This window comes from Sturnus vulgaris, chromosome 3 (assembly GCF_052056855.1).
Source record: "Sturnus vulgaris isolate bStuVul1 chromosome 3, bStuVul1.hap1, whole genome shotgun sequence".
Lineage (NCBI taxonomy): Eukaryota > Metazoa > Chordata > Aves > Passeriformes > Sturnidae > Sturnus > Sturnus vulgaris.
This window is the reverse complement of record NC_142245.1, coordinates 28,316,246-28,332,264: the sequence shown is the minus strand read 5'-3', so window position 1 is coordinate 28,332,264 and position 16,019 is coordinate 28,316,246. Positions and strand designations below refer to the sequence as shown.

General features: G+C 37.9%; 1 protein-coding gene across 4 annotated transcripts in view; it reads right to left on the bottom strand.

Annotated features, from left to right (window-relative positions):
* Positions 1-497: 497 nt before the first annotated feature.
* Positions 498-16,019, bottom strand: part of SOCS5 (suppressor of cytokine signaling 5) — a 33,584-nt gene continuing 18,062 nt past the window's right edge. For 2 of the 4 annotated variants that reach the window (XM_088161262.1, XM_014877261.2), the window contains exons 2-3: positions 10,672-10,763; positions 498-8,235 (exon numbers count right to left, since the gene is read on the bottom strand). In XM_088161262.1, the coding sequence (XP_088017388.1) occupies positions 6,613-8,223 (1,611 nt within the window). In that variant the 5' untranslated portion in view covers positions 8,224-8,235; positions 10,672-10,763 and the 3' untranslated portion in view covers positions 498-6,612. Of the gene's footprint in view, positions 8,236-10,662; positions 10,764-16,019 lie in introns of all 4 variants that reach the window. The other 2 variants (XM_088161263.1, XM_088161264.1) reach the window with 1 other exon arrangement.

Genomic DNA, 16,019 nt, shown 5'->3' with positions numbered 1-16,019 from the left:
CAGCAGCATTTTGCTCAGTTTTCATAATTAGCCATAGGGTTTGCACTAATTTGCTTTCAGAGCAGCTCCCATCAGGCACAGAGAAGAAACACTCTCAGTTTACAGGATGACATCTACATCTACTCCTTAGTTGGTGCTTGTGATGGCTGAGCTCTAGAAGACACGTTTATGTCACAAAAGAATGTCCTTAGCCCACAGCTGGAGAGAAAAACACTTTAAGTGATTAAAGTGAAAACTCGCTAAACTAATTGATGAATTTCAGAGAGTGATAAAACTTCTGGAGACAAAAACTATCAGTCTTTGGATATCTTTGCTTACGTATTTCAGATAAACAAAAAAGGACTCAAATGAGTTACTGATTACTTTAACTACTTATCATTCTTGAACATGTGCAACTAAATATTTGTAAAACTAAGCATTTACAGCATGGACTTAACACAAACTCATTAAACCCACAACCTTTTGCTCCCAAACAAATATAGAAAGAAAACAATATGGCAGTTTATACCCCGTTTATTAAGACAGAGCCATCTATTACTTAATACACTGGTTGGGTAGCCATAAATCACATTATTTTCTTACTCTATTAAGATGCAAGACAGTTTGGCAACCAAATAACAAAGACAAATTAGGCAGGGTGGAGAAACATTTAAGCTGTAGTGAGTTAAAAACCATCTAAGTTGGGGAGACCTAAACCAGCACAGTTATACAAGGTGCTGGCATCGGGTGACACTCAGCATGGCGTGCTTGCCAGTCAACTCCTCGAGTGCCCAGCGGGCCTGCCAGGCCCCTTCAACTGGAATGTCAGAAAAGGTCCAGGGACCGTCTGGATGCCGCTTTTTTGGACATCTACCAAAGAGCACACGACCAAAGCTACAGTTTCTGTGTAGGGATCGCATAGTTCTTTGTAAGAATGAAGGCTTCTGGTAAGAAAGTTTATAGTGCAATCTGAATTAATTTGTGCCCACAGTGTCATTATTCATTTTCCCAAAACAGTTTAAATATAATTGTGTAGGAATTTGATATCTCTGTAAGGATATTACAAAGCAGTGCGTATACAGTTGGTGACTACATAGATTCAATTTAAATAAATATATCTCCTCAAGCTTTTGCAAAACTGCAAGTATGAAAGCAAGAAGTGACAAAGCAGCCAAGTGCTTCTGTATCTTCCGAACGCTATTAAAATTCTCAGGGCTCTAAGGAGTTCAGATACCCTATCGCACAGGAAGCACACCCCGTGTTCAGTTTAACAGCTGCTCAGGGAAGAGCAAAACCTATTTCTGCTTCCTCTTTGCCAACGTGCCACCAAGTTACAGCTCCTGCTGAGAAGTCAGAGAGGTTGCTTTACTCCAGACAAGCAAGTTCAGATATGTTTCTGCTTGTCAGTGTAGCTGTGTGCTTAACATGGAAATTTGTAACACGAGCTGTATCGCACAGAGTTACACACTTTTTTTTCCTACTGAAGACAAAAAAAAAGGGTCAAGCACCAGGAGCTTCAGCTCATAAATTCATTGTGTTGGCCCTAGGGAACCTCGCTGGTAACAGCTGTAGCCTTAATGCAAATTTACAAAGTGAACACTTACTCAGCTCAAAAAGCATACACACAATAGTTACCCTGGTAACAACAAATACAGTATCAGGTTAACATCCTGTTGGTAGACAATTTTGTAACTGGAATATTTTATAAAATCATAAATGGCAATGCTTCATTGAAATAACAGATTTAATTTGCTTCTTTAAACAACTATTCTTTGCAGTCTGGCAACATGCAAGTAAATTAAGTAAAAGCACCAGATTTCTTTTCAGTTTTTAAATGATTTTAAGGTTTAAGTCATCAAGAGACTGTTTGGGTTTTATTTTTTCTTTTTTAAAGAGCCTTAATTTAAGACAGTGACAGGGGAAAACTTCTAAAAAGCATCTTCAAGAGATCCTTATCTCATGGCAAAACATTCACTTTATGTATCTTGACATAGAAACATCAACCCTTTTTCTTTTCATAGCCTTCATCAGGAAGGCTTTCAATTAATAAAAAAAATGCTTAAAATTCAGGCATTTAAAGTCAACTACATTCAGCAGATACATCTCATGGTCAAGCTAAATGATTCCCTGTACATCAATACTGCAAAAAGGGAGAGCCATTAGCAGTGTTAAACCATGCTCCATAGGAATTAATACTTTAAAAGCCAACTGATTTGATTTCTACTTAAAAATAAACAGGTATGAAAAATCTCCTTTGGTCACAGTCCATAGACAACTGTTTAGGTAAGTGTGACGACAGCAGGAAAAAACACAGCAATCGACTGGTCATAAATATAAGGGCAGGTGAAGGTACAAATAAAATAGTCCTTTAATTGCAAAGCATGCCATACACAGATAGAAAACAGAGAGAATTTTCAGAATTCCAATATATTAATGCTCACTTTTTTGGTGTATTTCAGTAGCTTCAAAAAAAGACCATGAATGTAAACATGCTTGGAGGCATCTTATTAACATATAAATATACATGTGCCAGATACTTGCAGACTAAAGTTTGGCACATACGTGCTCACTTCACAACAAAACTTTCAGAAAATGAGGCTCAAAAAGCGCTTTCATAATTTTAAATCTAAGTTTTAAATGTCTTAAATGGAGAAATGCTATTTTAGAAAGAATCAGCTACCATTCAGTTCATATTTTTCCTTTAAATACTGTCTTCCAAGATAAATTTGAAAAGAAAATAACCATGATGCCTGCAGATACATCTCTCTGGTACTCAGCAACTTTGACAGTGACAACTTCTGTCTTACATGCAATTCTGCATCAGAGAAAAGCTTAAAAGCATTCTGCAAATATTTTGGCTTGCACATGGAGACTGGAGCAAACAGGTTTTTAATCACAGAAAGTCAGAGTCTCTGCTTGTTGCTAAGTAGTGCCAAACCTTAAAGTTAAATGTGGACTTAAGGATTCGAGTGACATCTGTAAGGCATGACTTCATATTGTCAAACACTACAGATAGACAGACACATCTTTTCACAACTCTGTGCTTCTGATTTAAGGACTATCATTTTGTAATCAACAAGTCTTCAAATGCGCATAAAATTTAAAAGTACATGAACGCAAAACATTAATTTGTAACTTATTTTCTTCAAAAGTTCCATTCTGACAAGTAAATTATCTGGACAAGTATCTACTTGCCTTTACAAGTATTTTCAAGAGTTATGCATTTAAAACTGAAACACCATAGTCATGATAAAACTGGTAAAAAGATCCTAAACTCATAGACCTTCCTGTATACTCAAAATAAAGTATATTTTAATTTCTCCAATTCCACAGGGCTAGAAAATACCTTTGTAAGTTTCCTCACAAAACCCTCCTATAGAGTCAGCCTTTTCTATAGCTCTTTCTGCAGAACTGAGAATCACCTCAAAAGAACACTTAACAAGACTGAAGCTCAAAAACTCATCTGTCATGTAACCAAATCAGATTGGAATAATACAAGTGTAACTTTTTACATTGAATTCTACTGTTAAATTAAAAAAAAAATAAAGCTGTGGTTTGTGCACCTCTTTAAGACGTGTTTAAGATTTTCTAAATTAAACCAGAATGAGAAACACAAATGAGAAATCAACTATTTGCATTCTCCACCTACTAGCATTTTAATGCTTTTAGAACTGAAAACGTATTCATTAAGAAATACACTGCAACTGGAATAGTCAAGTCCACCAAAATTTAAAAAGTGATTCATTTTAGCATAACCACACTAGCAAATTATTCTGTATATTTCAGTGAAGCAGAGCTTTAAAAAATTATAGAGAAATATATAATTCCTTTTTTGTGTGTTTTAGGGGAGCAAATCTCTCCATAAAGGTTATTTATACAAATGCAAGAGCAAACCTTCTGAGATAAGGGTTTGGGGTTTTTATTTTTTTTTTCCCAAAGATTCCACCACATGATTAAAAATTAGATTAATGTGTATTCCTGACCACATTGACAATGTCACAGCTAGTTCATGACAAGCAACTGCAACAGGTGTAAATGAAAAACAGGTCCCTACACCGGGACAAAGCTTGGTTGCAGGCTGACTGTATGACACTAATATTGAAAGCAAAAATTTAAGTAAACTCATCTGGCATTCAGATCCGACTGAGGGAACAGTAAGAACGACACAGTGAAGGTACACTTAGGTGCAATTTCATGCTGGTGACTTTTTCCTCTTTTATGCTTAGAACAGATTTTAAACCAAGAGTTGCATATCCAATGACACACACGCAATTCAAAACTTAAGAGACCATTAGCACAGTTGTACACATAATTACATAAACTTAGTATTTACATATTCTAAACAAAGTTCCATTTTAACAGTTGAAGTCTTAACACATGAAAGATAATCTACTACAAAGAATGCATAACGGGATCACAAAGTTTCCACAAGCATATAAACACATGTTTTAAAGTGCTTTCTGGGTGCTTCAGATTAACCCCTCGCAGTATGAGCTTTTATGTAGTGCTGTTCCAGTCATTACAAAATTATTTAAATCATTCCTCTTCAGGTGCATTGTGAGTTCAGGAATAATGACGACACCATTGATGTAAAAGCTTTAGGCTCTACCAACATAAATGTATACATTACTTAGGTTCAGATGAAGTTGTCAAATACTTTGGTTTATCGTAGCTTGGGATAAATATTTGATAGAACAAAAATTGCACCTCTCCACTCTTGAGTTTGTTTTTTTAAAACTAAAAAAGTACCCCAACATAAATTGACAGTATTCTTTGGTAAAAACAGGACATTTGGCCAGCTCGTGTGTACATCTATTTATTAAAATAGCCTAAAAGTGAACAAATGCCGCTGCTGTACTGTCAATTTACAGGAATGAGCATTCCTCAGTGGGGAGTATCAAAATATTAGCCTTAGCAGTTACCTATACAACAAGCTGAAACACCTTCAGCAACCATTACAGGGGATCAATAATGTTTTAGAACACTTTTTGCTTAACATATATCCTTTGCATTACAAAAACCTGTAAAATGTTCTATGCCTGCAGACAAGTCCGTTACCTTGCAGTGACTACAGAAACGTTATTCAATGGCGTACACTGTCAAGTTGCTGTAACAAAAACCAGGAATATGGTGTGCTGACCAACTAATACTCAATTGCACAGTACTTGTGCATTGCCTATCCTAAATACTAAGAAAAGCCTATTAAAAATTCATTTAACTGCTACAAGTTACGTGAATATATAAAAACAGAGCAGATATACAAGTATAACACTGAACATACTGTACTTTATTAGCACAAAAAGCCAGAACAAGGCACAGCAAGCAGAAAAATACATCAATAGAAGGGTTAGTGTAGCATACAAGAATAACGTTTATTGTACTTGCAGCCAAAATGTTTCCTACCTCGCACAGGTCACTCCTGTAGAGAAGTAAGAAATAAGATACTGTAGCAGCTGGTAAAGAAACTAGGGAGCACTCAGAATTGGTACAAAACATTAAACAGGGATCAGGGCATTCCAACAAAACTTTAGTGCAAAATATCTAAGACAGAACTACTTTAAGTTCCATCTCCAATTAAATAAGCAAATAGAAGTTAGAATCTTGACTCTATCATCAGTGCATATTACTTTAAAAGATTTTTAAAAGCCCAGATGGAAAGATATTTACAAATAAAGTGTACCAGTACCTTTGAAACCTGACATTTGTTTCAGATATGTCAGATTTTGTACTCTGATTAAAATAATTCTACCACTTGTCATGTTCTCCATAAAAATATCAGATGACTTTAAATAATTAAACATTTTTTTCTTATCACTATTACCTTCCATTGTAAATTACTAGCAGCCAGGCCACCAAAGTTTTGGAAAAAAAACCCAAAACAGTATGTTTCACACCAATAATCTAATTCTGTGTCCTGCCACAGAAGCAGCAATTCACACTGGAAGGTATTTTAAACTGTCTGACAGTATTACTTTTGCTAGCAATGCCACTTAAATCTCCAAGTGTTTGTAACAGAATTACAGTACAGAGCAGGTATATTCAAGTCTTAATGATTAGGAAACTTTATACACTCTGAAAAGCATGATTCATCTGTTAGCATCAGAGCACCATTAACTCTTAATGGACTGCTTCTAATGAACTGCTCTTCATTACAAGAAAATATTCACTAGTATTTGGAAACTTGTTTCTGAGTTAAATTATTACTTTGAGTAGAGGAAATTTTCCAAGAAGAGAATTTTTTAAAAATACTTCAAATATTAGCAAAAATGCCCCTCCAATAAAGCCTTTCTTTAACAGCATTACATGAATGCCCCATGGGAAATGCCTCATAGTTTCTTCATCCAATTACTACAGCTATAAAAGGGAAACAAAATATTTAGAAATTAGCAAAAATATTTTCATTAGGCCTTAATGAAAAACGTGCAGAATTGTGTCTGCTTATTGTTTCCAAGAGGCATCACAACTTAGTTTGATTAACAGCAGGCAGCATCTGACAGGATACTAACACTCAGCTTAAATAGGATATTGCAGAAAAGCTAGACGTCGTTCGGTGCGCTTGCTGCAGTTAAACTGTAATACACAAAAAAAAAAAAAAAAAAAAAGCATGTTCCAGAAGCTTAATTTGATTTCCATTTACTTTGTTTTTATAGGTTCCCGCTCCAGCCATCGCACCCTGACTTTTTGCTTATAATGATACTCCTTAAGAAAGTCTTGCAACATTGAGGGTAGAGGAAGGTCATCAATTCCATCGTACGTAGTGCACCTGCAGATTACTGCCCGGCAGATATACTGCAGACTAAAGGGGAAGGTCCTGTTCAGAGATACAGTAAGCAACGGTTCAAAGAACATGCATGAGCTGGGGTCTTTGTAGTGTTCCAGAAGCCCTGTGACGGTGGAGGAGTGGAACACACAGGGGTCATGGGCATCAAAGCTGAAGTTGTGGTTCCACTGCTCAATGCGTGCGTGCAGCGAGCGGTTGTAGCGGCGGAAGCTCACCGAGAAGAGGTAGTCCTCCTGCGCAGAATCCCTGAGCAAAAAAGTGCCTTCGGGTTTACCCTCCAGAAGTGCTTCTGCTTCGTAGCGGTCCATGACGCCCCAGTAACACGGATTACCTGTGATCTGGAGCAAGTCTGGCACGAGGCAGTGGATGTAATCGATCTGAGTATGCACCTTCCAAGCCCCCTGCCTGCTGATATGGCCGTGGCTCTCTCCTGACATCTGACGCTGCTTCTGCCGGCGCGACTGCAGGCAAAGCGTTGTTGTGTCCTCTTCGGAGTCACAGTTCCCTGGAGGTGTTATGGTTTTGTCCCCGGTCAGCTCAGTCATACCAGGGGCTAACTTTGGTCCCAGTTTATACAATGGATTTACCTGTGCTGTAGCTTCAAAAGTGTGTATTTGGGCATTGGGAGGGGGATCAACCCCTTCTTCAATACTAAGTCTACGTCTCTCTCTGAGCCTGTCTTCTTCATCTTCTGTGGAAACCAAGGAGGGATCAAATGTGTCAAAGAAAGTTGAATGAGGGCTCACAGGCGCTGTGTGTTGTTTAATCAGATGCCACTTCTGGGCCAGATCAGAGCCTGCAGGGAAAGGGCATTTCTCAAGCATTAGTTCAGAGAGATGGATCTTTCTTTTGTTAGAAAACAGAGGTTTGGACTGTTTGCTGTAAGTTCTCATGGGAAAACACAGCCCGACAGTATCTTGGAGACGCTGGCGCAGAGAACGGCTACCTACTGTCCTGCTGGATACTGCATCCATGTCATGGACTGAGCTCACCCCGTACCTTCTCTCCCTCCTCTGCAAACCACTTCGTGTTCTACCAAATCTTTTTTCAGTATCCAAGGAGCTCTGTGTTTTGGTAGAGCAGGAATGCTTCTTCTTCCCACCCCAAGGAGCATGGCGAGAATAAGAGTCCCTTCGAGCAAGCCTGGCTCCCGTGGTGACACACGAGTCATTCTCCTTCTCAATGCTTATTTCAACAATCTGAGGAATTTCTGTGACACAGTTTTGGTTCCGCCTTGCTGAATTCTTGGAAGGACTTAAGCCTAATTGCAGAGCAAGGTTTTCTCTCAAAGGGCTGCTGGGTTGTTGTTGAGTCAAGTCAGTTATCTGGATGGCTTTCTCTTTACCAGATGAGCAATTATTGGAGTTCACAACTATACTCTCATTTTGGCTTCCACCCTCATGACTAAAGAGATTCTGGCACCTGTATTTGAAATTGTTCCACATCCTTCCCACTTTATCCATGGATTATGTTATCTAAATTCAAGAGGAGAAGAAATATTAAAATAAAAATATAGTTCTAAAACACAAGGATACATCTTCAGTTAACAATTAAGTTACAGACCCAAGATGACTACTACTAACTGAATGCAATACATTTTTAGAAGTGCCTTAGTCTTTGTAAGGTTACATGGAAGCAAGATGCATCACATCATTTTGATATTTAGAAAAATACCCATATTTTTGAATATTTTCTAAATGAATATTTAGAAAATCACCACAAAGAAAGTGTTTAGGAAATTAAAAACATTTCATATACAAGTAGGCCCTCTTATTTTTCTGTAGGCATGTAAGTAGGTTTTTTGCATAGTTGTATTTGATGAACGGGAAATACACAGTCTAAAATTCTTCATTTTAGGACGAATTTTTAAGTCATATGTTAGGTATGACTCCCTGATAAGCTTCCAATAAGCAGCAGTAAAACAAATCCTGAATAGGAACTGTTCAAGCCACTCGAAACTAGGAGAGCAGTTAGTAAAATCCAACAAGTGCACTGCAAATCTCCAGATACACCATGTAAATGCAAAAGCTCCAGCTGCAGACCGCATAAATTCCAAGATACAGCTTTGCAAGATTAAAAGAATTAGCACAAAAATAGAAATTTGGGGGGGGGGAAGCATTCGTGATTATTAGATGAGACAATGACCAAAAGACAATTTTAGAATTATAAAGCCTCTGATACATTAATATAAGCCATATGAAACAGCTGAAAAAAACCCCACCAACCAATGGTCTGGCTTTATTACTTAAGATATAAAAGAATGAAAGAGCCCAAGGAGCTTTTCTATCTTTAGTAAGAACACTTAAAAAGAAAGCAGCTCCACAGCAGAAACACGATGACAGTGAATCATGAAGATACAGTAAAAAGATAAAAACATTAGCAGTGTGTATTCTGAAACTACATCTTTAGAAACTGAGTTTGATAATTGGAACAAGACTGCCAAAATTACAGGACTGCCCTAGGACAGAGAAACAGGCTAATTCTGTACTAAAAAAAGTCAGGCAATGCCAAGCTAAATTAGATCTAATTAAGTTCTGAGAGAAGTGCTAAACTTAAAAGCCTAAAATACATCATCTTATCTAATTTAACTCTTTAAGGAAACTGCTCTGCTCTTTAGAAACATATTATTTTGCAACAACACTCCTCTGTTGCTGCACTTCTTTCTGTTCATAACTGGAGAGGAATCTGAAGTAGTGACTGAATGTATTGGGGCTCATGACAAAGTGGATGATAAACAAGCAGGCAATGCTCTGGTGATCCAGCCTACAGGAGCACAGCTGTAAGCCTATGACTTTATAGCAGAATCCACTGAGACTGGGGAAGAGCCAGAGGCATAGCTTACACGAGAAACATGCAAGAGAATCATTGTGGAACACCTGACTGTGATAGGAACAAAAATTAAAAGCTTTCTTTCTTATTCTGTCATCAGGTCATCCAGCAAACCCAGCAAGCCAGGTATCCAACTGCACTAAATAAGACCTTAAGAACTGAGTGCAGATGAGAGAGGTGGGGAGAAGGGGGAAATCAGGCCTTCAGTCTCTGAAGGTTACTGGTACAAGTTACCTACAACACAGTGCTAAGGACAACCTGCACAGCACCCACGTCTTTATTAAGGAGGGAGACACTTGCAGAGCAATGTTACACGTAGAAGCTGCTACACAGTTCCATGTATACATAAAAACTGTAAGCAAATGAACAAAGAATGTCTTCCTGATTACAATAAAATCCTAAAATTGTGTCTCTTTCTGGAGTTGTCTGGATCAAGTTGGGAAAATTCTAGGAGCAGAACTACTCAAGTCAGACCACATACAGATTTGCAGAAAGCATCCAACACGTATCATGTCATTGCAATGATCATAGCTGTTTGTGGTGTCTCAGAATATCCATGCTGACCATGAGGGAGCACATGTTTGCTCACTGCCAGTCTGTCAACACAATATATATAAGGTTGACTTCTACACTTTTGTCTCAAGTTTTAAGTTTTCTATTCTCCTCCTAGGCAGAGAGATGTTTAAAATTTTTGGGAAGAGAAAATAATGAGATATTATATAAACTCCATTCCCTTGGCAAGTCAGGCTAAAAAATGTACACATTTCTGTGACAATGAACTGGAATTACTTTTCTAACCAAACAATCATATGCTAATCAGTCATGTCTTTTATTCTGGAATTGCTCTTTATTTCTTTTCCTTTGCACTACTAGTCTAAAATGTCTTAAGACTGTTAGATGAGTGGAAAGTTCTCTACACGTGCCCAGAAAGCTTCAAGAACAAACAAAAATAAAAACCAACAAAACACTCTACCCACAACGCCCCCAGCATACTGGCTTGACAGACTGTACTTTTCAAAAGTTAAATTTAAAAGGTTAAGTATTTTTTGTCACACTCAAGAGAATAAAGTTACCTTTCTTACCCAGAAAAGTAAATGAGTCACTGTGTCTTGTCTTGAGAATATACCTCAACATGAACTTGCTAGATTCCTTCTTTGACTTGTGGACATGATTACTACAAAGGGAAAAGCAGACATTTTGTTAATAGTTAGAATATATTTTCATTTAGACATTTACCATTAGTCACTGACATCGAAGGGATATTTTACTATTTATTTCTGAAATGTGTGCATGGAACTGCCTGCTCTTTGTGTATTTTTAATGCATATTAACATAAACAAAAAGCTTCACAGAACTTGCTTTTTTTATGCATTAACAACATTTGTCAAGTACAGTCCTGGGAAGGACTCTGAAATACAACTTTTGACAACCAAGAGCAAAGCCACGTTATCTGGATCATTGAAGTGCCAGGCACAGTGGGCATAATCAGGCCCATAAAATGTTTTCCCCACATTTTGGTCTCAAGTCCAAAACAGTGTTTCCCAAGTTGTGGTTGGCAGTGCAGTCAGATCACCACATACTGTCTCTCCTCCTTGTTTCCAGCTGCTACATCACATCAAAAGGCAGCTAAAAATACACACTTTTCTAATATTACTTTTCCAGGTAAGCAACTGCTGTACTCTCCACAAGGATGTTATATGATTGTGAAGCAAGAGCAATATGAACCATGATTCTAAAAATGGGAAAGTGGAATACAAGACAAGTTCTTTATTAAAAGAGTAGGTCAGCACTTCCCTAAAATAATCATCATTGTTTTTCAGAAATCCAAGAGGAGTTGAGGGATTTAATATGCTCACACCACTGTCAGAAATCTAACTGTTACAGAACAGAGGAAAATAATTTGCTTTTCCATGCTAGATCCAAGCCCAGGAAAGCAGTAAGAGTTAACAGAAAACAATGAGAACTTGTATTAAAGGTTTACACACAGAACAGGAAGAAAAATATTAAAATGTGATGCACATGTACTTCAATGAAAAGCTACAGGGTTGAGCAATCACTAGGTGAGTATTAAAAGTTAACATTCCTAGGTAGAAACTCCAGAGCAAAGGCAGAAAAGTCCAATTGTTACTAGTTTCCATTCTCCTCCTGAAGCACTAAAATTGTTGAAACATTTTTAAAGTTAGGCCACATATTGCTATTGAGATTCCATAAAAGTAACCTTTTCAGAGAGCAACAGAGTGACAAGCACAAAGCATTTACACCAACCAAAGATCAAAGCACAAGTACAGTTCTTTTGCAACTGTAATATTTACTCTCATTTCTTTTGTTCTGCATTATGTTCCTAGCAAGCCTACAAACACAAAACAGTCAAACCTATTATAATTGGTTCAGTGCAAGGCCTTAACAGAGCAAATACAAGGTAAAATTGCTAGAATAAGGGCTACCCATCTTTAAACAAAACCTTACTTGAAACATTAGCTCATTTGGCCCCCTGAAGTTCATCTTCATTCCAAATAAAACCAGTGATACTCTTTTACTGGGCACAGGTGGCAAAGGGGCTGTCTGCTAACCATTTTAACTCATCAAAAATACAAAAAACCCACACGGATGCTTATCCTGAGGAGTCCTGCTTAATGGTACTAGCTTTATATATCCTTATTCTTTTCAGTTCTGCTCAGAAACATGAGCCATCAATGCATTACCTATCACATCACCATTGCCAGCCAGCTGACATGGCCTGTTGGACAAACTGCCAGGTGGCTCCAGGAGGGAGTGGTTTCTTTGGGAACCAGCCTTCCCTAATGGAAAACAGTTCCTTGAATTTGGGCAAATTGTCTCAGTTAAACATCTCAGACTAGTGTTAGAATAAAACTTGAGTCTCTGGTAAAGTATTTAAAATTCAACATAGTGATTTTCAATTCGTTTAAATCAATGTGCAACAGATGTGTGGTTTCACAGATTTCTTGTGGCAGCACTAAGCTTGACAAAATAAAAATTGTTTCTGAACTGGTTCTAAAGCCATCCCAGTTTCACAAAGGAGTACCGCCAGTGGTTATTCTAGCCTAAACAGGAAATCAATTTCATTCCATCAAAATCCACAAAACGAATTCAACCATTTGTAGATTTTCTAAGAAAAAACCCCAATTATTTTTCTAAGAAAAACAGAAGTTCTATTGATGTTCTTAATCTCTTTTCAACTAAAAATTATTTCTATCTACTTTGAACTGACATAAATGATCTTAAAAATAACAGATAATAGGCACTCTACCGGGATTACAGAAGCAATGAGCAGAAATACCTTAGTGCTATATTCCCATTTGCAGAAAATTTAGAGACATTCAAAGGCATGAAGTTTGCATGAGTGTAGTCTTCAAGTATTCTGAGTGCACAAACGCTCAAAGAGATTTTGAGCAATATGATAGAGATACAGTTACAACTTGTTTATAATCCTAAAATATCACATATTAACAGATTACTGTGAAAACTCAGACCACTCTTTCCAGAAATGTCACAAGATCCAGCCAGAGTTTTCTGCCTGTGACTTCATAGGAACACTACTCAGAGTCAAGGCTATGCTCTCTCTGAAAGATAATATACTTGTTTCACCCTCACAGTTCACCCAATTTAAAAATTACTCAGTAGAGTTTATTATATTCAAAGTATTAACTCCTAACAATGTAGCATCTTCACAAAAGATGATATACTGCATTAAGTATGATACCTTACAAAACAGGCTAAAAAAAAAAAAAGAATCTAAAAGATTATTCATTTTGGTATTTTTGTAGGATGATAGCTGAAAAATAACAAGGTCAAAACACTGAAGGAATACAAACCCAGACAATTCTTACAAGTCAAAAACCCAGTAACCTGGCAGAAGGAAAAGAGGGGAGGGAGAGAAATCAGTTTCCCTGCTCCTTGCATGTTGTTTAGTTCAAAGTTAGTTGGAGCATACACAAACTGGCTACCACATTCCACGGCCCTGGTGCATGGCCCCACGGACCATGGAGGTACAAGCAAAAGACCGGAGGGAAACGCTGCTTCTATTCGTGTCATTCCTTCAAATGATTTGCTTAGCAGTGACAAGAGACTCTTATTAAAGACATTTGCTTCCATTAAGGGATGCTTGCTGAAGAGGCCACGGTGCTATGTGCACGCTGCCAAATGCCCGCTGCAGGCTCCTGCTGCAGGGCTGCACTGAGGGAGCTGCTCCCGTCAGCACTCCTCAACCTTATTCAGTCACAGTGAATAAGGCTGGCAACCCCCCACGTCTGAACTAACCCACTCGAGGAAGGAAGGGCAATGCTAAGGATTACAAAGCAATTTCCTCCCTTCCAATGCACATTCCAGAAATAATGAATCACTACTGTAATACTAGAGATAACGTTTCTTAAAAAACAAGGAATTTGTTGGCTCAAGAGGAACCATGCATTTTTCTACGCACACAAAAATGTGCTCACTGCAGACAGCTCAAAGAGCTGATTTAGAGGCCTGGAAGGAAAAGGTAGCTGCTATTTTTTTAACTAAACAAGGTAAAGGGGCCAAGTGTCTCAAGTGCTCATGAAAGCCTTATTAGGATAAAGTACTACTGGTTTTTAACTATTAGGCTTTGATAAATTTTAAGTGCAGCTGCAAAGGAAGATGAATACGAATGTTTGAATCCCCAAACCAAAACTCAAACCTGCCAGAAAAGAGGTGAAGGATAGAGAGCTACAATTCCAACAACACACAGAATTGGCCTAAGTCAGCACTGCAACCAAAAGATATGGTGTCAGCCTCTTCCTGGCCACCTGTGCTGGTGCAGGAGGTGGTCTGCACACCATATGGCTGCTCAGTCAACCAGCCCGAGGAACTGATCCAGACTAAAACGAATTCTCAGAAAAAGTCTCAATCATTTACTCCATCTGCTTTATGACTTCTGTACAAACATTCAAGTTAACACATGGGAGGAGCAGATGAGGAGGGAGGAAGCAGCAGCCAGGGCAAGATTGCTTCCTTCCACAGCAGCACTGGTTAGTTCTGCTGAAGTTGTTAAGTTCTTAGACGGCTACTTTAAAGACAAATCTCCATTCTCAGCCGTGGGGCTCTGGCTGCAAAGAGAGCGATTAGGACTCTACTTAAGATGCTGCTTTGAACACTTGCATTGAAAGTTTAGCCACTGAAAACCTTTACTTCGAAAATAAAATGCTGAGCTGGCTTGATGCATTCTGCTAATACACAAGGAAAGCTGAAAGTTTGAAGGACTTAAGCTGGCAGACTGTCAAGTCAAAGTGAAATAATGATATTTTGCCATTGTTCCAACCTGGAGTAAGAAGTAAACTCCTCCCTCTCCTTGGTGCAGATTTGCAATGAGCAAAAAGCAGTGTCAGCTTGGACATCTGATGTTCTGCCAGTTTCTCCCCAAGCAGCTGCACATTGGTAACTTCAGTTCAAAAATATTACTCCAAGAGTTTGAACAGTGGGAACATTCTTGTAAACCTCTTACTAGGTTGTGGGTTTCCAAAAGGACAATTTTGGGACTACATGTGTTCACCCTGGATTGAAAAGTACTATACAGTTGCTATCCATTTCTTTGCTATTCAGAAAATCTGAAATCCCTGAAGCAGACAAGCCATCAATAGATGAACAGAAAGTTATGGCACTGAACCAAAACTAGAGACAACTGTTTTTTAAATAGTCCTTCCCGTCTACTTACACAAGTCCAGTAAGTAATAACACAACCATCATGAAGAAAGCTAGTAGTTTTAATTATGTAAGAACCACAGAGCAAACATGAGTTTCAGATATTAAAACAGAAATAATACTATACAGATTTACCAAGAACTCCACATAGTGGTAGATCTCTATGCTAGAAACTGCAAATTCAAGACAATGGCACACATTAATTCCACGTCAAATCATTTAGACAGCATCCTGATGGTGGCCACTTATTGTAGCATGTAAATCCACACAAGCAACATTAAATGGAAGAAGTTTCCTTTAAACTATCTCCATACATCCTAAGTAGGCAATTCAATTTCACTTTAACATTTGAATAAACAAAAGAATGAGGATTAAGTAAGCAAGATAAAGTATCTGCCAAAGAGGAGAACTCTAGGTGACTTAGTGTAATAATGGTTTCCATACTGCTATGTTTAACTCTTCTCACACAGAAGCTGCCACTATACATTTTAAAAATTCATGTGGACAGAATAAATGGTTCCAGTCACTATTCAAGTTAAGTACAGCAGCCCTCTTGACGACCTCTGCAAAGCCATAAGTACTCTGAAGAAAAGTTATGGAGCTTGCCCCAGCAGAGAAGAATTTGTTTCTACTTCTAAGAACACTAATGAAGAGCATCCTCCTCTTCAAAGTTTTAAAATATAAATAGGTCTCAAATTGATAAAGAGTGATCTAATGGTTATTTTTTAATATAATTCTTGGAAGTTCTGAG